Below are 25,375 nucleotides of genomic sequence, written 5' to 3'. Positions count from 1 at the left end.
AAGAAAGAAGGACTCTTATTTCTCGTTGGGCACGAGGCGGTGGTGTCGCGTGTTTCTTGCAGTTAGTTTTCCTTTCTGTCGACTAACGAAACACGCACCGATGGAAGAGAAGGTGCTAAGAAAATCGACACGATTTGAGAGAAGAGACACACATAAGTATTATCAAAATATAATATATAACATATTGTTCAAATGAAAGTTCAATGTAAAAGACATTACTAAAAAGTAATAAGGAAAATGTTCAAACGAGTTGCAATCCTTTATCGAACCACTTTTTTACAAACGTACATACTTTTATATTCCTATCTTTTGAACAACCTTATTTTCAAGCTTTCACATATATTATATAGATATTGAACGAGTATATCACGTCCTACATACATTCATTCCAACATCGATATTCCGCGGAATGGTAAAAAGCTCAGAGAACGTTCGACGCAAATGCAAACGCAATTACCATCTATCCTCTAATCCGTGGTATATGAATTAAAAGTAGTAAAGTTCCTATTATGCATTTATGCAAAAACGTCGGCGAGTTATCGTTTCCGTGAAATCGCCATATCGATCGATCCACCCCACCCGCCCCCACCCCCACCCCCCTGAAAATACGCCATTTGAATACTTTTCGCGAGAGAGAGAGAGAGAGAGAGAGAGAGAAACGCATTGTCGGATGAGCGTTAATTTCATATTTGAAAAATGCATCCCAATCGATCATTCGATGAAATATTAATGTGTCGAAGAAGAAGAAAAAAAAAATATTCAAATAGACCTTCACCGCGCGTAAAATCGTCTGTTCTCTCTCACGCGTTCTTTCTCTCTCTCTCTCTCTCTCTCTCTCTCTCTCTCTCTTTGTATAAGTGTGTCTGTCTGTCTTTTTTCCCCCTTCCCTTTTTCAACTTCGGTAGGAATCACGCCTCTCAGTGACGTATATCGCCGCGAGAGCAGCCATTTTGGTCTCATATTTTTTATTTAATAGCCAGCAGGCTATCGTGTATCGCATTAATACACAGGAGCCAGCAGTGTGCAGGTTGGTAGCGGTAAAAGAGGGTCGTGGTCAGGAATGACCCCCGCAACCGGTAACCCGTAATCACAACCGAGCTATTTTTCTCCCCGGCACATCTACAACACGGCGGTGCTACCTACCAACAACGTCTCAACGAATTTTTCGATTGCTGGCTTCAGTAATAGACGCACACGAATATCTCTTTTTCAAGATTATTCAAAGTCGATAAATCTGTTTTTGTTCTCTTGGAAAAAGAAAAAGATCCCAATCCCCCCCCCCCCCAAAAAAAACAAAAAAAACATCCAATTTATCATCAATTCATCAAAATGTATTTGATATACAAGTAATAATAAATAGGATAATAAAGAAAATTAGAATTAGTTGCGTGAACTAAATGAACTACTAACGATGACGAGAAGGTTTTCTGCTAAGTTTTGTGTGCGCCTACGTGAGCTAGGCAATTTAGATTCGCGTTTAGGTCGCATAAGCGATCTCTAACACCGACCTAAGTGAATTTGGTGTAGAGCTTGTAAGACGGGGGAAGTAAGGAGCCAAGAAACGAACGAACGAACGAACGAACGGATTGACGGACGGACGGATGGACGGACGAACGAACGAACGAACGGACGGCCAACTCGATCACCACGCTATAAGGCTCTTACTTGTTGCTGATGGTTGCATGTCTACTCTCTGCCCTGATTGCTCCCTATGTGAGGAAAGATAGGTAAGTTCGTTTTCGAGAAGACTTAGAAGGGGTGAAGAGAACAAACGGGAAACATCTTCTCCCACACCCCTCTACTCCTCCTACCCCCACATGGCTAAACCCTGTTGGAAACTTTTCTCTAAGTCTAATCGTTGCGTTCTCTAATTCGATTATGTTTCGAATCTACATACGCGTAATTTAACTGCATAATAAATTGCAGTTTCTATATTTTTTTTTCACAGATACAATTAGAATAATTTAATAATAATAATAATCATTATAGAATTGTTAATTGGATTAAAAGAAAACGATTGGAGAGAGATTGCAGAAGAACTGGACATTTAAAAAAAAAAAAAAAAAAGGTACAATTATTTGTGAACCAATTTAATGGATAGTATAGAGTCATAGAAGGTAAAAGAAATAGTAGAAAAATCCTGTGGAAATAATTCCCTTGGTACGTTAATCGTAGAACGAAGCCGAGGTCGAACGAGTCGTTCCGAGTCATTAAATCTATTGAAAGTTTCTGAAATCGATAGGAGGGGAGAGTTAAAAGGCAGAAGTGAGTGAGTGAGTGAGTGAGGGGTCGTCGAGGGAGAGACAAGTTCGTACGGTGGTAAAGATTTTTAAAAGACCTTTCGATACTTTCACTGCCTCCGGACTAAAGCAAGGAGGAAGTGTCTCCTAGACAATTGGTTTAAACTAAACTCAATTTAAAGCGTTTAAATTGTTCTATGATTCTAAGGCGAAATAGAGCGAAATCTAAAGAGCAACAGAAGCGAACGTAGAAACAAAGAGAGAAGTCAATTGGCAGTGAGTCAGTGAGTGAGTCAAAGGTAAGCTTAGGTTGGGTGGGTGCATGGGATGGGATGATATGAGGGAGGTTAGGTTGTTGCCGGTCGACGGGGCTCGCCTTGGTCTGGCACCGCTAGTCCTTCCCGCGTATTGATCGCGTGCTCCTTTCCTCCCTTAGATACCACACCGACCCTCTCTTAGGCCAACTCCTTCCTGCGGAATATCTTACTTCGATACATACACCCCTTTCGCATCGACACCCGCTCGCTGCTACTTACTCTACTTTTTTTTTCCTATTTGTCAACCTAATGTTGCAACAACAACAACAACAACATTTGCAACACTTTGCAAAAATGACGTAGCAATTGGTTGGTTAATCGAAAGGTCAGGGTCATGCGATAAGAAAGTTTCAAGGGATAAATAAAGACACTCGAGCTAGTCGACTATGAATTTAATGCGAATCGATATTCCTTCGGTCTGTTTATCTTTGAAGTTTATTATTCGTATCTTTGCAAATGTAGGTATAGTTGGTACTAGTCGCGCTCGCACGAGCACGAAGAAAACGTAAAGAAAGATTTCGTGCGTGAAGTATTATCGGCGAGCAGCTAATACGAGAGAGAGAAAGAGAGAGAGAAAGAGAGAGAGAGAGAGAGTCAAGGTGAGGATGAAGGGGTATTAGGAGTTCACGCTTGGGCGGAACACGCCAAGTACTCGCGAGTGGCACGCGACTGATTCTCCACCGAGCTCACGCGATAAATACCAATCTTTGTTTTCTTTAAACAGACGCTTATACTTCCGCGACTATCCCCATTCCGTTTCTTCTTACGAACGACTTTAACTGTCTTTACGGTTATATACTTGGCTCTCTTTAAATATTTATTTGTTAACGGTAAATAGGCGTTATCCTACGAATGATATATATAGATTCATTTGAAATTGATATGTATAGATGAAAATGTTAAATCCCGAGTCAAATCCAACAGATCGATTGGTAATTGGATTAACTCGTAATTATACTTCCATCCATGGAAGAAAGGTTCCCGTGAGACGACGATGCGCCTGCTATACGAAATGGCCATGTCGGCCATTTCTGTGATACGTTAAGGTTAAGCTATATAATAAGAGGGGAGAACATTACCGAGAAAATCCTATTAGAGAGGTACTATCCTCTACTATAGCAAGCGATGCTCGAAACTCGAAGCTCACCCTACTAGCCGCACATCGCTATTGACGCTGCTACGCAGAAAGCCCACCCTCCGAATAAGCCAATCAAAACGCAGCATCCGCGCATGCGATCGCTCCGGTGGGTACCATTTTCTATTCAATATGCCCTTCTCTCTGCCTATTTTTATATTACTTCCAAATGGCTCTCGATAAAAAGATAATAACAAATATTATACGATCAAAATTGTATATATGCAGAATGCATTTATTTTTTTTTCTTCTTTTTTATTTTTTTTCTAGATATACTAGGAAATTATTATTGAAAGGTTGAGATTCGATGAACTATGTTGCCAGTCTGTAAAGAATTCGCGTAAGATTTGCATGCTACGAAAATACGATGGAATTCGTTCGTTCTCCTCATTCCATTTTTTCTCCTTTACATTTTTTTTCTTCTTCTTCTTCTTCTTCTTTTCTCTTATAAAATAGTATTCGGTATGGAAGAAGGATATCGAACGCTCACCATATTTCAGAACAATAAGGTCTAACTCTGGCGTGCCTGGTACGGGCCAGGAACCCGACGAAATAAAACAAAACAATCCACGTTTAACTCGAAACGACGGTGCGGTGCGGCGCGGTGCGGTGCGGTGCGGTGCGGCCGAGGGTTAAATGGTTTTCTCAGCTAGTATAATCCTATACCGAATATACCCCGTTAGAAACTGGAACGGATATTTTGGGCTTCGATGCGAACGTTCGAGTTCGCAAGCTCGTTTGGTATTTGTCGGTATCGGGTCTACCGATAAATGGGAAAACTTTCCGCAACGTTTTAACTCCGTTTACGCCACAAAACACAGTGGCGTTCGTTTCTGCGTTTCCATTACCACCACTACCACCACCACCACCACCACCCATCCCACTTTATTTTTCTTCCATTATTTTCTCTCTGCTATTTATTTATTTTCATTAACTTTCTTAAATTGAAATCATTGTATCTGTGTTTTACAGGCACTGAACGGTTTTCTGCTGATATTAACCTGCGACGGGGAGGTTTTCTTTGCTACCCACAGCATAGAAAGTTACCTTGGCTTTCATCAGGTAAGCATTTAATAAACCTATTGTAATATTTATCACGATTAACTCCTGTCCGATTGAAATGAGTGAAAAAAAAAAAAAAAGAAGGGAAAACCTCCTCCTCCTCCTCCTCCTCCCCCGCTCTTCCCCGTTAGTGATACGTGTCAAGAGGTAGAAAGCTTAGGGAGGAAAAAAGAAATCTAAGGGTTTTACCCTTATTATTGTCGATTTACCGTTGGTTCGTCTACTGCTACACACACCCTACACTTGCTCGCTTGCTCACTCGCTCGCTCGCTCGCTCGACAGTCACGCCAACCTTGTCAAGTTTGCCGTACGTACGTGTCACGTTTGCCCAAGCATCATCCCTTTCTCAAACGCGACGTATCCTTACTCTTCCCTCGACAGCGTGCACACATTTTTCAATGCTAATAACGTCCTGCAAACAGAATCGTCAAACGCGAGTCTAACACAATCAAACGTTCTTACCTTACTGCTTCGTTTACTTTTAGAAAACGATCTGCTAATGTTCGTTGTCATATAAAGAAAAAAAAAAAAAAAAAAGTAACACAATTATTTCTGATTTTTTTTTATTTTTCTAATTACCTTTAGTAAGGTAAAATTCATAGAAATTAATTAGATTATAAAATGAATGAATCTATCCTAATCCATAAATTGTCTTTTCAATTAGGGAGAGAATTTAATGAAATCATAGAGTTTAATCATTTAAAAGCAAAAGCTAATCACCCCAATGGGGTGGGGGAGGATTTTAATCTTTTACTAGACGACTAATTTCGAGATTTAGATCTTTGAACGATGTCACCTTGCTCTATAGCAGAAATCAAGATTACTTTTATCGTGGACTCGTTACACCTGAAAGCTTTGTGCACACATCGTACGGAAAACGTTTCCGATCGACAATGGCAACCTACACCCGCTGGCTCATAATAAGTCCTTAAGAATCATTTTTCAAGCCGACGAGCAGTTGTGCACTCGAGCGTAAAACTTGATTGACGTTTTCTAATAAGTCCCTTGGCTTCGATAAGAAAAAAAAAAAAAAAACAGGAATTTGTAACCTAGGAGGATGAAATATACAAAGTGGCATTTTTCTTTTTTTTTTTTTTTTTTAAATAGCCCGCATTTTAAAAATAATTTCAAAAGGGACACGAATTATCGGTATTATAATTTTCAAAATTCTCACATAAATTTAGAAAGAGAAGAAGATTGAAGGAGGAGGAAGGAAGAGGGGGATCGTAAATGAAAAGCAAACTCGAAGACTATGCAAATTATTCTTTTCAAATATCTTAGCGTTAAAAATAAAACGAGAAGAAATTCTCAAACTAATAAAATGTCGTCATTTTCAAGAAGTAGCCCGCATAAAAGTGGAATGAAAGAAAGAAAGAAAGAAAGAAAGAAAGAAAGGTAATAAAAAAAAAAAAAAAGGAGAAATTTAAACACACAGACATCCGCCTATAAAATTTCTTAGCACGGTGGATCGCGTGGTGGATTCCTTCTTCCTCCCTTTGAATATAGTATAACACACGCGAACGCTTTGTGCACACATTGTAAAAGAGAACTACGATGGACGATGATTTCCCTACTCGATGACCGTGTATCCGAGTGTGCATAATCGCAGGGCGTTTCGGTACGACGCGATTACACGGCCCTATAACTCTGTAGAAAAGTGCGAGAGTAAGCGTATTTTCCACATATATCTAAATTATATTCATAAATTCATCAAGAATAATGTGGGTGGGATATTTATATGAACAAAAATATTGCAATAACTCTGAAGAAACCACCCCATATATTTGGGCTCGTTCAAATTTGTTGATGACAAATGTTTATGACGTTTAACATTTTGTATTATTGTTTTTATCAAGGAATGAATTTACGATAATTGATTAATAATATTCACTCGACGACGCAAGGACGAAGGTGAATTGAAAAAAAACAATAGCAGTGTTCAAAGAGAAAACGAATAAAGAAATATAAAATAAAATAAATGTAAAAGGAAAAAGAGTCGTTTTTAGTTGGATATCTCACGCGATAAATGTGCGAGGAAAGTAAGAAAGTAAGAAAGAAAGAAAGAAAGAAAGGAAGGAAACAAACGTACGAGCTAGCAAAGTCGAGGAAAAAGGGCACGGATTGAAACTCGCAAGGCTCTTGGAGTCAGTCCTCGGCGGGTTGCTTAATTGGGCTGATAGAGTTGATTCGATGCTCAACGAGCCTTTATACCCCGTGACCTGTGCCGGATAAAAGTAATAACTTAAACAAAAGGTCAAAGGGTGCTTATCGGTTAACGTAGCTGGAATATGGAAGGGCGAAAGAGGGTGGTGCTTCGAGAGAAATATGAGAAGAAGATGGTAAAGATAGGAGAAAGAAAAGTAGGGAGAATTGACGAACGTTAAAGGGAAATATACGAGGAATCCGAGTAAGTAACAAGGACGACGAATGGTTTTAGGGTGCTTTCAATTCTTTCAAACAAAATGTTTTGCGCAACAAAGAAACTTACGAGACTAAGAATTTGTTTCGCGCGTTTGCTTTTTAGATTATATATCTTGTTTATTTGAGTGTGTTGGATATAAAGGAAAAAGGTATAGGTTGGATATAAATGATTAAACGAAGGCGCTAAGGGTTCGTTCGCGCCCCATCTAAATTATGTGGCAACGTTTTGACAATTAATAGCTGCTAATGAAGACACAATCGGGCTGCTCCTGGAGCACTCTCGCCTTTCACCCCTTTTCTCGTTCAACGAGTTCGCGAGACAAAGAAAGAGAGAGAGAGAGAGAGAGAGAGAGAGAGAGAGAGAGAGAGTAGAAGAATGAAACACTGACGCTGCTTCATAATTCTCCGACATAATTGAGAGCTCAACAACGTTCGAGGCCGCGATATTCCACTTGGCGAATCTACTATGTACATATATTATTATACGTATACCAATACACATTCAAAACCCTTTCTTTATTCGTCGTCATCATTCCATCGTCGTCGTCGTCGTCGTCGTCGTCGTCTTGGTCGTCATCATCGTGTGTGGGTAATACGTGCAAATACATGAAACAAAGAAAGAAAGAAAGAAAGAACCTCGATTATTAATGAGCGTCTCGGATTAATTATTATTACCTGCCTGATTTGTTTCAATTTGTAGCGGGTCCTTTGATCGCGCCGAATCGGTACCATCGCTTTTTTCACCCGGTGTCCAAAGCTTCGATTTATTTCTCGACACAGCGTCTTTTCGGTACCCGGACGTATTCTTGGTAAGTTTCTTTGCTTTATCTTTGGTACCTGCTGCTGCTAGCTGACACTGAAATATATAACGATAACGATTTTCAAATTTTCGAACGTCAAAAAGAAAAAGGATAGTGTGTTTCGTTTCTTTAAGATTTGAAGGGAACTCCAGTAGAGTTTGCAGAACGATAAGAAAGTTTTCCTTGGATAAAAAGAAGAAAGTTGGTCTCCTCAAAGGAGATACCGTTGTTGTTTGATGATGGTGGAAAAAGGAAATAGGTGAGGGGGGTGAGGTAAGGTGAGGTGAAGTAAAGCAAGGTAAGGCAAGGCAAGAGGAGAAGAGTATAAGGCGAGGCTTTTGCCTCGGCATTCTTCGTTGGAATGTAAATCAAGTCTGCCGAGGGAGCGAGACTGCTCCGATGCCGGCGGGGGTGCGCTAGCGTCTCCACTAAATAATTACAAGCTCTTAATTAACGACGAGGGTCGATCGTAAAGCCATCCATGACTCGGCCGCTCCGTCCCGCGGATACATGTTTCGAGATTATTTAAACGAGCAATGGTAACAAACGTTACGGACCTTACCGGCAAACCAACCAACCAACCAACCAACCGCCCGCCCGCCGCCTTACCTTCGGTAACTGACCTCAACTCGCGCGAGCGAGCGAGCGAACCAACAACCAAGCTACGGCATAAAACCAATGAAAACAACAACAACAACAAAAAAAAACATCTAAGATGAGAGTAGTATAACTCCGGAGACGACGATCGATGCCCAAAGCTACCCAAAGGTATCGGTGCTATCGGACCAAGCAAGACCAACAATGCTACCAAATATATACCAACGAATAATAATGTTATATAATTGAATGAATAATTTTCATAGGCATTCGCCTAATCACTGCCAATTATATACAACGAGAATATAATCTGTAGAAACTTTTCTATCGTTCGACAATTAAAATATAATTTACGATTAAGCTCGCTTAATAAAAGCTCCCGTGGTTGTTTAATCCGAGTGCCATTATAGGCGAATACGTGACGGCGAGCCATTATAATGGAACTTATGATTGTAGGTTGACTAAAATCTCTTAGAAGACTCGCGGTAGTCGAGCTTACGACTCGATCAAGTCAAGCTCAATTTTGTGTAGAAACACACACACACACACACACACGTAATATCAAATTACTTTTACCGTTTCTTCTAATGTTAACTCAAAGTAAACCTTTTTGCAATCTCGATTTAATCTAATTTCAAGTAGACCAGCTGAATAAGAGAAGAAGAAGAAGAAGAAGAAGGTAGAATCACTTTCTTTCATCGATTAGCAGAGAAATCATGTATAATCGTTGATTAAAATTAGAGCAAAGGGAGTATCCTTTTTTCCCCTTCTACCCGATCGCAGCAGGGTTGCGACTAGACGGTTAACCGCGGGAAACGGGACGCTCGAATTCATTGGATCCCATGGAGAAGAACTTCATGGGACTCCTTTCTCAAGGCGGCGACTACTCTCTTCTCTTCCTTACCTGCTGTTCGTACGAACGATTTTGCGATACCTCTTGCTATATATTTATCGAGACGGTGAGAGTTTTACGAGACGCAAGTTGGTCTCTTGTTTCGGTTTCCGTTTCAGCTTGAGAGAGCTCCGATAGTGCCGCCACAAATGCCAACAGTCGATGATAAATCGATCAAAAGAAAAGAAAAACACATTCGAGACAAAATAACGACAGCGACAAGAACAACAAAAAAATGATATACCACGAGAGACCTCGGGATTGGTGAAAGTTCGATACGCTTCTCCTCGACATTTTCACTTATGGAAAATGCAGTGTCTTACGATTACACGGAATTTCTACCTCTATGTGTTTACGTATGTATGTATATATATACATACGTACGTATAACTATATATAGGATACACAGTGTAAGATCGCGCATAATGGCAGGGATGGTACGCGGGTAACATGGAAGTCGTGAGATCCTCACGACGCTGATACCCCCGAGATTCGTTTGGGCACGAAATGTAGACGCGCGTGTACGCGTGTATATAGAGAGGTAGACGAGAAAAGATACAGAGAAAGAGAAAGAGAGAGAGAGAGAAGGTGTCAGTGCATCGAGCAGTGCACAACAACGACGACGTTCTTCGGTTAGAAACGTTAACGCGAAGCTAACGTTGTGATCTCTCTCTTCCTCTCTCTTTCTCACGTAGTCTCTAGCACGTGATTTATTATATTATTCGCAACGAGCAGAGCCTGTCCTGACAGCCATGACCAGGTAATGGTCGAACGAGCCGAGTCCGATCTATTCTCGAGTAGTACCAAGCTTTATTTCAGTTCAACCAACGTTCCAGGGATGCGTGTGCTTGCATCGGCACACCGATTATCGGATTAAAAGTCACGCGGTTACACCTATGCTCGAGGTATATCCTTCTTTCTCTTTCTCTTAGTAGTACCGTACAGTGCTGGGATTGATTAGTTCTTTTTCTCTCGCTTTACACCGTCATCATCATCTTAGATCTCTCTCTCTCTCTCTCTCTCTCTCTTTTGTGTGGAACCAGAAGCCTCTAGGACGACGATGAGCATGACCATTTCTAAAAGGTAAAACTATGCACTGCTGTCGTGCGGAGACTCATCATTCGAGGCCAAGCTAGTCTGGATTAATTATGCGCGATAAAGTGCGTCGAACACGTGTAGCTACATGGGCCGTATATGCGCTTGTGTCGCTGCACGCCGTCACGACCGATCTGATATTTCCTGAAATAATGCCACTCCACCCGTCCTACCCTTCTTCGCATTCGAAACGTTTTATTTTACGAAGCAGAAACACAGAGAGAGAGAGAGAGAGAGAGAGAGAGAAAGAAAAGATTTCTCTTAATGCCATCCTCCTTCTCCTTTTACCTTTCATCCTATCATTCGCGCATACCTACTTCTACTTCTTCTTCTTCTTCTTTTCTTTCTATTTCCAACTAAAATAAATTCTAATGTCTTCTACTACGATGCATCTTGCTCTAGGACGACTTATTGCAAGGAAATCAACTTATCCACCAGCTTGTTTCTACTTACGTCCTTTACAAAAGTAAAAGGATCGATATGGCTAGACTTATAGCGAAAGATACCACCACCACCACCATCACCACCACTACTACTACTACTAACGTGTCTGACAGACAACACACTCAACGTTCTATGAAATCATATGTTATTTTAAACCTAACAACGATGCATTATTTTCTACCGTCGGAGAATTCGCAGTTAAACCTAACGAAAGGATTCTTTCGTAAAAATCAATATCGAATGGAATCGTTTAAGAAAAGAAAAAAAAGAAATCATTTTCTTATAGCAGAGCGTGGTTTCGATCCACGGACCTCTGGGTTATGGGCCCAGCACGCTTCCACTGCGCCACTCTGCTTCGGTGTTTTCTTATCTTCTAATCTTGCTGAAATTTATTTTAATCTAATATATATATTTCCTAGATTATATATATATTAATATAATTATTCTTATTAAAGAAAAGAGAGAGAGAGAAACAACAACAAAGTTGCACACACGAAAGTATACGATAACGTGTAATCATCGAACCGCCCAGTACTTGCTCTCTAATCCCTTATCACGATTAAAGATATCTTTCATCTTCATATTTTTTTCTTTTTCTTACTTTTTACATAAACAAATATTTAACCGTTTATTTAGTGCGATAATTTCAACTTATATTTATCAATCTTACTATGTTTTTAAAGTTGAATATTTGTTTAAGCAACATTAGTATATCTGCGATTATATTCCACTTATGATGATGCATCTTAAAAGAAACGACATAAGATGAATCATAATAAGCTACTTGCGAATAAAATATTAATAAACTATTGTTTTATTTCTTGGAAAGGATGTAGTGAAATATTCGTTAAAAAAAAAAAAAAAAAAAAAAATAATATCTTAGCAGAGCGTGGTTTCGATCCACGGACCTCTGGGTTATGGGCCCAGCACGCTTCCACTGCGCCACTCTGCTGTTGAAATCAACCCTTTCAAAATATCCATGTACTGCAGAATGTGTGTGTGTGTGTGTTATCTCGTATATATATGTATTGGTAATTGTACAAGTTGCATAAATTATTTGAATAAAATACCAATACATCAAATAAAAATAAATGAATATAATCTAATTCGATGATTTTTCATTTGTTTCAGTCGGACATCGTTCATCAGAGCGTTTACGAATTGGTGCATAGCGAAGATAGAGAAGAATTACAAAGACAATTAATGTGGAATTCATTTTTACCTGCTGAAAATGCAAGTCTCCCTCTTCACGATGCGTTATCACCTCAACACAGTCATCTACTTGAACGCAGTTTTACCGTACGCTTTCGTTGTCTTCTGGACAATACTTCGGGATTTTTGGTAAGTCCATTCTTCTCTTTAATTTTCTAAAATAACAAAACATAAATGTAAAAGAATAGAAAATGACGGTAAGGTTGAAACAATTAATTAAAATGAAATTTTCCATAAAGTGTATACTAAATCAGATTCGTATTCGTATTATGCTAATCGTTTGGAATTTTTCTCCTTTTCTTTTTTTTCTTTTTATATATCTAACTAAAATTATATCAAATCAATAATGGAATGAATTATACAAAGAAATATATGTCAGGATAAAAAGAGCGCGTTGGGTTGCCACGACGATGATATCAAGATATGCTAAATTTTGCCTAGAGTTCTTTTAATATATGGACAATTTTGTCGAGTAACTGTACAGTCACCTTTACCTTTTTTTCTTTTTTTTTTTTTTTTAGCAAGGATTAGACTTGACTATAGTTTAGCTTCAATATACCAAAAAATGAATGAGTTTTAAGCTGGTCAAAATGATTGTACTTTTTCGCGTAAATTTCTGAGATTACAAGATGGAATCCTATCTACCTGAAAACGACAAATAAAGGAGTTTGAAGGATATAGGGGTAGGAGGATAGGGAGGAGGATTTACCCGAGCGCATTGCGGTCGCACTCAGAACGTTTCTCCACGCTGACAAAAGCAAAGTGCCGGCATACAAAACAGTAATTAATAATTTCACTGTCATAAAGGGAGGTCCGGCAGGGGGAAGGAAGGAGGGAGGGAGGGGGGGGGTAAGGAAGCGTGAGTGAGTGAGAAAGCGAGCTCCGTTTTGTGGTCATCCGTTTGTCTTCGTCGTTTTCCCCGTCGACCCAAGTAATTGCCTTTTTTTTTTCTTCTACGCTTACCTATCCCTCTACCTTTTTCTTTCCTCATGTAGGTATATTACGTTGTACATCTCTTACCATTCTGTTCTCCATCTTCGTTTTTCCGCAAGAAAGAAATTGCACGTTCCTACTTTACTTAAGACAACAAATCAAACCATTTTAGAACTTGGTATACTATTTATATGAATTTGACAATTCCAAAATTTGCATGTTTAATTTTGATAACATTTGATATATGTTTCGAGGTAAATATTTAAATATGGGTAATTTATAATGGTATTTATTTTATTAATAAAATAAAGAAACACTTGGTCGATGTTGAGAATATTCGTCGTGTTATCTGTGTCTCGTTTTGCTATTAGTGTGTAGGGTCAAGTAAAGAAGTATGAAATAAATCAAATATGGAGAGCAAAACCCGAGTAACCTCGAATATGGCGTGGAAGCGGTAAAACACTAATTATCTTAGGACAAACACACGACAGATGTAGAGAGGTATATTCTTCTGTCTTCTGTAAGCTAAGGGAGGACAAAGACGTGTGTATAGGGCAACTACATATATAGCTATAAAAGGACAGGAACGATTTAGCTTTAAGTCGCAACCCGAAAGAAGGCCGCGCAAACGCCTTCGCAAAAACAGGACCGCTTTGACGTTTATGAAAATGAAACTGTAATCGTAAAAGGTTCACGGCGTAAAAGGTTTAGCAATGAGTCCGGCCCTCACCCTTGGCGGTATCTCTCGACCCAACGAGGATATCCATTCGCGAGTAAAGTTTTTAGCAAAAAAAAAAACAAAAAAGAAAAGGAAGAAATACATTTACATGAAATTATTGCAACCATTCATTCATTCGTTCATTCATTCATTCAACTGGGAAACATTTTCTAATATTATTTGCTTTCATTGCAATGACGATCTTTGATTATGTCAAATGTTTCCTTTCAGCGCTTGGATATCAGGGGACGAGTTAAGGTACTCCATGGACAAAATAAAAAAACCGAACAACCGCCACTGGCCTTGTTTGCCTTGTGTATACCATTCGGGCCACCCTCGCTTTTGGAAGTACCACAGAAGGAAGTTATGTTTAAGAGCAAACACAAATTAGACCTCGGCTTGGTATCGATGGATCAACGAGGGAAAATGCTTTTAGGATATACGGACGTTGAACTTGCCAACCTGGGTGGCTACGATCTCGTTCATTACGATGATTTGGCCTATGTAGCCAGTGCGCACCAAGAATGTAAGTAAAAGCATTTACCGTTCAGTTTGTCTCTGTTAATTCTCGATGTGAATTAAGTATTATATGATTGCAGTATTAAAAACGGGAGCATCCGGTATGATAGCATACAGATTTCAAACGAAAGACGGTGGATGGCAATGGTTGCAGACGAGTTCCAGGCTGGTATATAAAAATTCCAAGCCAGATTTTATAATAAGTACTCATCGGCCGTTGATGTTAGTATATCTTGAAATTTGATAAATAATGAATAAAATGATTTTAATCGAAATGCTACAAAATTTTCTTGATTTTCCATTACAGGGAAGAGGAAGGTAGAGATTTGTTGGGAAAACGAACCATGGACTTCAAAGTGAGCTACTTGGACGCTGGTTTAACCAACAGTTACTTTTCCGACAGTGATAGTTTAACAGGTTCCGTGATGACACCTACGCTTCCGACCCAATCAACACCGCAAAGGGTGAACAGAAGATACAAAACTCAATTGCGCGACTTTTTATCGACGTGTCGGAGTAAAAGGACCAAACTTTCCACGCAATCCTCGGTATCACCCCCAGCTACTCCCACGATGGCATCGGTGGATTATCTCACGGCCGATAGTAGTGCCGCCGCCGCAGTGGCTGCAGCTTATAGCAACCTGAACACGATGTATCCTACACCTTACGCCCCCACTGCTGTAGCTGCGAGCGCCGATCCATCCTTGACTACTTACATCGGTCATACGAGTAATTACCATCAAACGCTTTACCCAGCCACTGCGTTGGATAACAGGTACTTAAAAGTCTACTTACAAAGCCTAACATCGACTCGTCTTTTATAATAACGCGTTAGTTCTCACGTTCGTTTTTGTCATAATTAGGTACCTTACAGCGGCTACGGAGAATCTCTTTCAATACAGGCCACTTGGTTCTTACTACCCAGAATATCACACAAGTACACCGTACAATGGGTTCATCGACGTATCTCTACCAACATACGAGACTCATCAACTAACAAGCAAAACGGAGGAGAAGCTGTATTGTCAGCAACTCGGTAGCGCCGAGTCACCGAAGTACAACTACGTCGAAGCAAGTAGACATCCGAGTAGCGTGAGTGGTTCCCCTTATGCGGCCAGCCCAGTCGCCAGTGCGTCGACGATGCACGTTACGACGGCAGACATCAACGTCGCTCGCGCCGGAAGCAGGCACTCGCTCGAAGGCGGTGCCTCTTCGAGTAACTCGGCCGGAAGTTCACCGGTTACCGGAACGACCAACGGAGTCCTCACTCCCAAAATGGAAGACGTTAAACCGGAAGTCTACGGAAACGAGGCGCCACGGCAAACGGTTCTCATGTGGGGAGCTCCTCCTTCTCGTACGCCACCAAGAAACAATGGTAGCTACAGCCCACCGACTCCTCATTCGACGCATTCTTCAACACACTCGACCAACGCTCCGGTCACAAATGCAGGTGATCCTTTGAAGTCTCTCGCGGAAATGAATTCAATGAACGGTGATTGCAAGTGGCGACAAACGTCTCCGAGCGATCAGCAACAAGCGGTCACGGCTTCCAGTCCTCCGAGAAACAAACAGCATCACCCGCAACAACAGCAAACACCTCAACAACAAACTCAACAGCAACAACAGCAGCAGCAACAGCAACAGCAGCAGCAACAACAACAACAACAGCAGCAACAGCAACAGCAACAGCAACAGCAACAGCAGCAGCAACAGCAGCAGCAGCAGCAGCAGCAACAACAGCAGCAGCAGCAACAACAACAGCAGCCGCAATCGCAGCAGCAACATCATCAACAACAACCGCAAACGCAGCAACATCAGGCACAATATCCTGTCGCCACGACCCAATATCAAGCAGCTGCTGCAGCAGCAGCAGCGGCAGCGGCCGCTACAGCGAGCACCATAGGATATGCGCACTCTCATCCAGGCCATGGCCACGGGGAAGCGGGCTCCGAGGTATGGCAAGGAGTGCAACACCACCATCACTACCAGTACTATCCCTACCACCATCACCACCCCGCACCACCAAGGCACACGCCCCAGTGAGTGTCACCGCTACCTCACTACTTTTATTGTGACGTTCACTGTTTTTCTAAACGAATCTGATCTTTAAGTACTCCGTCATATCATCATACGATACGAGATCGCTTAAATAAATACTATACGGTGAAATAAGTCTAAATTATCGTAACTTTGTAGATTGATTTCTTTTTCTTTCTATTTCTCTCCCTCCCATTTTGTGCGCACTAAAGTCGAATTGAAATAAAACTTGTTCGTGTATCGCGTAAAATACTTGAATCATAAAGTCATCGCATGTAAATTATAAACTATAAATACGAATTTGATGATAAAAAAAAAGAAATATATTTATTGATCGTGATCGATATTAATCCCACATTTCGATTGCACGTTAGTGGTACGGTTAGGCATGAACGAAGATGTCGTAAGGTAACCAACCGGGACATACTTTTGGTTACAGCACACCGCCGTCAGGTGCGGGAGCGGGGAGTGCGGTGGGAATAGGCATGGGCATGGGCATGGGCATGGGCATGGGCATGGGCATGGGCATGGGCATGTCCCTAGGCTCGGACAGCACCACCAACAACAGCAACGTATTATATCATCCTCCGCACCACCACCACCACCATCACGTAGTGGGCTCATCGACGGGGGCAACGGTGGCCTCAACTGTACCACAGATTCCAAACCGGACGCCGGGAGTCCTTTGTTGTCCATCTCTGAGGTGACCAACACCCTGCTCAACCAATAGCCCTATCACCGCCACAACGTCCCTTTATCTCGGTGATCATGGTAAGAATTGCATTATCAATTAATTATTTGGCCTTTTTTAATAGACTTAATTATTTATTGCAATGAGAATATTCTATCGAACAAAACGCACACGGTTTACTCGTCAACTTTCAGGTATCTCAATGGAGATGTCCTCACCGAGACGGATTACAAATCACGTGACTGTATCATACAGATAATACCGATTAAACTATTAATTTGTAAGAATAATCATATGGTATTGTAATATATACTCATTACGTGGTATAATATCTTTCATTATATTAATTTATCCGTAATATCGATCTATAAGTTGTAAGGACAAGCATCTTCTTCTTCTTCTTCTTCTTCTTCTCCTTCTTCTTCTTCACTTTCTCTACTATGTATAATCGTCTATGTCGATTAATAATTAAAAAAAAAAAATAAAATAAAATAAAAAGAAACGAGAACAACGGAGGAAGGAGGAACTACTACTACTAGTAGTAATAAGTATCGTGAAATTAATGAAAAACGTTTCACCTTCCTCCATATTCTTTCGTCGATATCAATTTAAAATAAGCGGAGTGATCTCTATCTAGGATATCAGGGTACTTGAAGAAAAAGTTAAGTACTAAAGAATAAATGAATGGCGTATTAGAAAATGTCTAGTTCCCTTTTTAAAAGGTGTATCGAAAGCGTCCTAGGTAAAACGGGAGATCGAGATGAGCGTGCTACTATTTTCTAAGAAATTAATAATTGGATCATTTACCGGTGCAAGTAGACCATGGCACACGGTATATATATCATTCATTCGATAAAAGCACAAAGTTTATTCTACGAATAATGTATTATCCAACAACGAAACTAAACTAAACTAAACTAAAACTTAAACTTAAACGCAACACACTTAAACGAGATTTAATTTATTATCTTTTTCGCCCAATAATTTGATCCTCGATGAGATAATAATTATGGACGAACTAATAACACGCGTTATAGAGTTTTTCATTTATTTTCTTCATTTTAGCTTATTATTAACGATTATTACATTACGATTTCTTTTTCTTGATTTTTGTTTGTTTCTTTGTTTTGTTTAAATTATTATTATTATTTGTTCGTTTGTTCGTTAATTAAGAAAAAGAAAGAAAGAAAAAAAAAGTGTTAATTCTGTGATACGTCTTAGGTAAATCTTCGAATGCAATATTCTTCTTCAAAGGCATATATTCGAACGAACGAAATATTTATGAATTGTGAGAAAAGAAAGAATAGAAGATAATAATAATAATATTAATAATAATAATAATAATACTAATAATACTAATAATATAATAATAATAATAAAGGAGATAAAGAGAAAAAGATTTGAATGGAAAAGATAAAAGAATATTGAAAGAAAGAAATAGAGAAAAAGCAAACCGTGCACAGGACCGTGTTAGCGATGTCTTTCCTAAACAATACCTTGGGGCGTATGTCGTAGTCACGTGTCTTACATACACACACCATAAATACATAAGTATTTATTAGAAGAATGTTAAAAAGCGGAACGATGTGAATTTTGAAAGATTTTAAATAAATTATGATTTTAAAGCTACGTTGCAAGTGGCAAGTGGCAAGTGCCTACGACTTCCTCCAAAGATTATAAAAACAAAACAAAAAACAAGAAATATTGTCAATGTTCCCCATGCGTAAACCGTAAATAATTCTCTAAATTTTGACCACCCCACCAACTTACCACCGTGTTAAAAAGCTTCAATACTTCGAAACAAATAAACAAAAACAAAAAACAAAACAAAAAAAAAGACAAATCTCCTGTTCTCTCTTCGTATATTAGATTAAAAAATAATTTCAAAAGACACACATGGTTTTACTCCTTCTCTCGCAAATAAAATATCACTTTTCACATATCATCATCATCATCATCATCATCACATTTTATTATACAATAAATTAAATTATAAAAGGGAAATTTGATGGGAAAAATGATATTTTTTTCAATAGAGAATTGAACACATTATTTCTTACGCGAATCGTTGGCTTCCTTGCACATTTAGCTACTTTAACTCTTTGTGGCACAAAATTGCAGATAATAAAATATAGCCCTTACTATGTTGTTGCATAGAGAAATTTGATTACGTTTTAAATTAAACTAAATTGATATATATATATATATTTTTTATTAATAAAGTTATTATTACATAATGTAATAATGTTGAAACATAATAAAAAAAAGAGTTAATAACCATTTGTTTTTGCGCAAAATAAGACGAAATATAAATTTACGAGCATGTGTAGCTATTGCAATACATCAAAAAGGTTGGGACACTTTTAATCCCACCGTGCCCCAAAGAGTTAAAAGATGATCAAATTTCTGATCCATGGTCATCATGAAGAGACGAAACACCACACTGTGCTATGTTGTAGAAAGATAAAGAATCAATTATGTGGATAGACAACAAATTTGAAATGAGTGTATAAATGTCATTAAAAAAAAAGAGATCAATTTTCAATGAACAATATTGTACTTGTTAAAAAAAAAAATCTTTCTACAAACAAAAATGCAAATACACTTTGTCGTCGAAAACATCTGATCTGAAATGAAACCGTAAAGAAAAAAAAAAGAAAATCAAAAGAAAAGAAAGTTCAACATTCTTCCTGCCTACGACCCAATCCCCAAAAAAGAAAGAAAATAAAAAACGTATTCTCATCCGGCCGATCCCCCCAGTCTTGCCAATATATTCTGTTAATAAGTTTGTAATTTTTGTACTTAATTAATTTATACATCGTTTATGTACATGTGTAACGCATATTTAGCAAAACCTAAGCAAGCGAGCGAGCGAGCGAGCGAGCCTTCCATAACTTTAAAACATTTCATCAAAATATTCACACATTTTGCAAAGTCAAATGATTGCACGAGACACATTTCGATGAAAGAATGATAATTAATTAATTAATTAATTAATTATTAAAATATTATTATTATTATTATTTTTTTTTTTTAATAAGAATTATTTGAATATTACAAAATGTTGCGTTGTTCGTATGTGTAACACTGCAGCAATATATTTACTCTTGATACAATGTTCCCTTATGATTATTCCCTAATGCAAAAAAAAAATCTTAATTGACTTTGCAATCAAATGAATCAAATAGATTTAACTGTTATACGGTCGGAGCTTTATTGTGTAAAAAAAAGAAAAGAAAAGAAAAGAAAAACCTTTCCCCTTTTGGCATAATTATATTTTAATATTTAACTCTTTGCGGCACAAAATTGCAGATAATAAAATAGAGCCCTTACTATGTTGCATACAAAATTTTACTACTTTTTAAATGAAACAAAATTAAAACATAACATAAAAAAAAGAATTAATAATCAATTGCTTTGCGTAAATAAGACGAAATATAAACTTATGAGCATGTGTAGCTATTGCAATACACCGTGCATTATACGGTGTATCAAAAAAGGTGTGGGACTTTTTGAATCTCAGTGTGCTTCAAAGAGTTAAACGGCAAATTGAGAGCATAATAATTCGCTTCGACCCTCGACATCTTGAGTGCTTAATAAACGTTGAAAAAAGAAATCTAAAATCACATTTTCAATCTCTCATAATCATAACAACAACAACAACAACATCTAAACATACAAAATATTTTCTTCTTTTCCATGCAATACTTTAACTTGAATTAAGAAAAATACTATTATTAGAAATAATCGAGTCTAGTCCATATATGATGCGAATTAATAACACTGTGTTCAAACAGTGACAATGTACTCGTATTTTTCATCAATCAACCCATAGACAATCACGTTGTTTGTCCGCAATGGACTCCTAAACTACTGAACCGATTTTAATCAAATTTAGCACACTGCGTGCAGTTTCATTCAATGTGAAAGATAGGATAGTTTATATCTCAATTTATAATCGAATTATTTGTTTATTAACAAAGAGTCATGATTATCTCTGTTAGTTCGATAAGATTCTAACAGATGGTGGTATTCGTTGACTTAAAGAGACGTGTGTATCGGACTGATTGTGAGGACACTCCTAATAATTAATAAAATAGAAAACATGATAAATATAAGTCAGTAAAAAAAAAAAAAAAAACTATCTCCGTAAGATGCGCGAATATTGTCACTGTTTGAATATTATAAATGTATATTTACTGTATATTTATTATTAAGATATATACATAATATTTACGAACACGATTTAGGATATAAGATACGATAGAAAATAAGAAGATACAGTTAGTTCTGCTCATATCAAAACGGATCGATCATACTCTACTATTTTTCAGTCGTCTTTTAGAAGAAAATTCTCTCTAGTTGATCCTTTAAATAATGGTCAACAATTTTATACATACGAAGCTTATTCTTAGTATAATAATAATAATAAAAAAAAAAGCCTATCCGCTTAACGGATTACTACATACACACCTCCTTATGTATACCAATGAAACTCATTGTCATTCAAATAATGATATACATACACATACATATATATATATATTTTATCTTGCGATTCTTTTATGAAACATCGAACTATTAAAATCGAAAAACTGTCGATAAAAATATATAAAAAAAAAAAAAATAAATAAAAACTTCCTTTGTCATCAATTGTAAAGTAGATTTTAAAATATGTTTTTGACTGGAAATAATAATAATAATATTAATAATAATAATAATAGTAATAATAATAATAATAATATTAATAATATTAATAATATTAATTATATAATAATAATAATAATAATAACAATAAAAAATAAAAATAATAATTGACGATACTTTTATTCTTATTCTCGCAATATTATTATCATTAATTATAATTTTGATTAAACACATCATTCGATATAATATGCAAGCTCAAACCCCTCCCCCGCCTACCCCCCATATGTATCAACGTGTTGTTTGCGAATATGGCTGTATACGCGAACATATCTTTGATAAAATTCAACTATTTTTTCAAATAATTCTCATCTATGTCTGGAGAGTATGTTCAAAAATTCTATTTCTAAATCTTGATCGACATTTGTAATCTATTTTCGTTTTAACATGTTTCTCACTAACGAATTATATATGGGTCGTTGTTAATGAAAGGATTAATAATAAAGGATCAATCATGTTAATAAAAAAAAAATATATATATATATAAAAAAGGAAGGAACAAACAACGTGTTGTTTCTTAATTTTTGCAAACTCGTTACAAAATAAAAAAATCTGTGAAATATGTAATTAACAAATAAAGAAAATACTTAGCGCCTTTTCCGAGTTTTCAAATTTGATGATGAAAATGTTTCAAACTTATCGAAATTGAATTAACGATCGGTGGGGGGGATGATATTCCTCCCCATTTGGTGTGTGTGTCTGTGTGCAGTGCACCCTTCTTTTTAGATTAATATATTTACTCTTTTAATCGCTGCTTTATTCTTTTACAATGAAAATGTTTGCTTTATACGTCACAAGAAGAAAAACAAGAACAACAACACACAACAACAACAAACAACTGGTTCATTTGAAATTCTATCAAAGTACACACTGATATAATGTCATCATCATTGTATTGTATATCATGCCAAATCGAATCTTGATGATCACTCTTCATTACTCCATCCATTTATAACTATAATATATTGTATTCTATATAGAATCTTAATTACTGTATTTAATTCCGATTAAAATAAACACTTCAAGTAAAAAAAACATGAAATTGTATCAAATGTTTATATGAAATAAATTATAACAGTCTCTAATAAAGAATCGTGTTTAAGTGTAACGTTTTAAATAAAAAAAATAAAAAATAACGATCCTTTTGCTTCCTAAACGTGTGTGTGTGTGTGTATGTATGTATGTTATTCTTTTCAGAATTAATTGTCGAATTAATTTTTTTTTTTTATCAAAGCTAATTACATTAGAAAAATTCTATTCCAAAATTTATTCGTTTTAAATATGATTAATATTTTTCTTATATTAGAACATTAATTGTAAGATCAACGAACTTATCAAAATACGCACATTTAATTCTACGAATATATTATTTATATGTATATATGGTATAAAAATCGTATCACAGCAACGTTTGTAAAACTTAACTATTTGAATATCGAATAGGAAAAAATGCATTCATTCGTCATGTATTGAAATTTCCTGCTTTGAATTTTTACACTACACGTATTACGCAAAAAAGTTTGCAAAAAGTTATTTCATTTCTAAAGCATCGGTTGAAATGCTTTATTGTCTTAAAACTAAATAATGACATGAGAATGAGATGAAAAAGAAAAACAAACGTTTACCACCACGGGAGGGTGATAAGCAAAAGTTAATTTTGTCTTTTTCTTTTTCTTTTACGCGAATCAGTCTTATTGTTCTTTCGTTTGGCAAGTGTTTTAGATTTTTGTAATATAGCATGTAATGATAAACATAAGTTGCATACACCAGCAGCCTTTCTTAGTTTCAAAGTACATAAATTATGTCTCCATCTGTCTTTATCTTTATAAGCGCATTCTAGATTAATATTGTCACAGCAATTGATTACAGGCCCACCTTTGCAAAGTTTCAAATTATTTAAATATGATAAAATACGCATTAATTGTGGTACCGTTTGTATTGGTGCGAAGTCATTGTCTATAGTTTTGGAGTTGTATAAATAAATCTCATATGCCATTTTTTCATACAAAACAAGCTGAAAGAAAATATAAATTAAAAATAATTTGAAACAAAAGAAAATAAGAAAGAAAAATTCTCGATGACAATAGAACAAGATAAAACATAAATAAACCTAATCCATACTTTTTTAAAGTAATGAGGTACATATCCAGAATTCCTATCGTTATATAAAGTAATTTGACTAAAAACAATAGAACGTTTTGGTTTTTTCGTATAATGTATTGACCATGATTCACTTGGAAGAGTTAAAATAAGATTGCTTTCATAAAGATGATGAAAAAAATCATTTTGAATATTTGCCAATATTTGTTCACTGCGATGTACAAAAGAAACGTTATTATTATAATAAGGAACTACCGCTTTCATATCAGAACATTTTTCTTCTTTTTTAGGAAAATTACTTGGTGTAGTAAATGAAGAACATTGAGATTGTCCAGGCGAATCATCATCATTCATCTAAAAAAAATTTACATATAATTCATTGTCTATGAAAAAACAAAAAAATCATTTAATTTGTATAAGACAAATTGCACAAAATTTATGAATACTTACAGTAGTAGACAAATCTGATTGCTGCTGATTTTCTACCTTAACCTCACTTTTAATTCTTTTTCGTAATTCCCTGTAAGTTCATTGTTTATTGTTCAAATTATGTTACATTATTAAAAAATTAATATATATATAGATTGAAAGATAAAAAACAAAATAATCTGAATACTGACCTAGATTTCTTCTTCTTCTTCTTAACCTTACTTTGATTACTTTTTTTTCTTCCCAGTGGAATAATTTATCTTTTTTGCTTTTGACATGATTTTTGACATCAATCACACTATAATATTTATATTATACTATTATATTTCACTGTATGAACGATTTAGTAAATTTATCTTAATAAAATGAAACACTTTATTATTGAAAATCTTTAAACCAAATTAAGTTCCGTTAATTTTATTGTCAGACCAACCAATGTGTATGACACCAAAAATTGTCAATATTATTTTAAATTTAAATATGGATTATAATTGTATACACAATGTTTATCGACTGTTTTAACGAAATCCAATAAATTATTATTAAGATAAACAATTCAATGTCAGCGATCGAATATTTGATGAAAATATAAATGAAAAATATATATTTCTTCCTTTTGTCAGAACTTTACTTTCAATTAATTAACAATCCTTTTGAATGTAAACAAAATTGACATTATTGTTAACGAATTTCGTGCGCAATCTGTGACGGACACGTATCTGCAGTCACGCCTCTGCTGGCCGCTTATACAACTATACCTCAAATGATAAAACAGACCAACAAACATATAAAACGAAAGAACCATAATTAATGACGTATACACACTACACAACACACAACGCATTGTACTCACCATGTGTTTTTAAAACTGAGTTTAATTACTTGTTATACATATTAAATACAAATTTATCAATAAAGTTATCTATACACGTTAATCATTTTGTATATCTTTAATCTAGTGAGCAGTGATACCACAAATCATCGACGTTAACGCCACCTAATGATCAAAATCAGTATTAAAAGATCTTA

The 25,375-nt window shown here is 36.5% G+C and overlaps 2 protein-coding genes and 2 non-coding genes across 4 annotated transcripts in view; 1 reads left to right on the top strand and 3 right to left on the bottom strand.

The window, feature by feature from the left end:
- Positions 1-21,588, top strand: part of ss (aryl hydrocarbon receptor spineless) — a 102,106-nt gene extending 80,518 nt beyond the window's left edge. The window contains 8 exon segments of the mRNA XM_089170528.1: positions 4,665-4,754; positions 12,135-12,344; positions 14,098-14,392; positions 14,466-14,607; positions 14,693-15,160; positions 15,249-16,338; positions 16,862-17,193; positions 17,308-21,588. Coding sequence (XP_089026654.1) covers positions 4,665-4,754; positions 12,135-12,344; positions 14,098-14,392; positions 14,466-14,607; positions 14,693-15,160; positions 15,249-16,338; positions 16,862-17,152 — 2,586 coding nt within the window. The 3' untranslated portion in view covers positions 17,153-17,193; positions 17,308-21,588.
- Positions 11,287-11,358, bottom strand: TRNAM-CAU (transfer RNA methionine (anticodon CAU)). The gene has a single exon. It is a non-coding gene; the product is annotated as a tRNA-Met (tRNA).
- Positions 11,884-11,955, bottom strand: TRNAM-CAU (transfer RNA methionine (anticodon CAU)). Its single transcript has one exon. It is a non-coding gene; the product is annotated as a tRNA-Met (tRNA).
- On the bottom strand, positions 21,303-25,339 carry LOC107070272 (uncharacterized). The gene is made up of 5 exons (XM_015328312.2): positions 25,200-25,339; positions 24,538-25,104; positions 24,368-24,437; positions 23,939-24,271; positions 21,303-23,831 (listed from the first exon to the last, which is right to left on the bottom strand). Exons 4-5 carry the CDS (start codon positions 24,269-24,271, stop codon positions 23,469-23,471), a joined length of 696 nt encoding a protein of 231 aa, XP_015183798.2. The 5' UTR covers positions 24,368-24,437; positions 24,538-25,104; positions 25,200-25,339; the 3' UTR covers positions 21,303-23,468.
- Positions 25,340-25,375: the final 36 nt, after the last annotated feature.

The sequence above is a fragment of the Polistes dominula genome, unplaced genomic scaffold (genome assembly GCF_049000335.1).
Source record: "Polistes dominula isolate Pdom_NZ unplaced genomic scaffold, Pdom_raw_medaka contig_15, whole genome shotgun sequence".
Lineage (NCBI taxonomy): Eukaryota > Metazoa > Arthropoda > Insecta > Hymenoptera > Vespidae > Polistes > Polistes dominula.
The sequence above is the reverse complement of the archived record's forward strand: the minus strand, read 5'-3'. Positions and strand labels throughout refer to the sequence as shown.

Bases quoted from the DNA above. Each gene is read 5' to 3' on its own strand.
- LOC107070272 (XM_015328312.2), bottom strand. From the start codon at position 24,271: ATGAATGATGATGATTCGCCTGGACAATCTCAATGTTCTTCATTTACT. The intron at 23,832-23,938 runs GTATGGATTAGG...ATTTTCTTTCAG, and splicing joins TACCTCATTACTTTAAAAAA to CTTGTTTTGTATGAAAAAAT.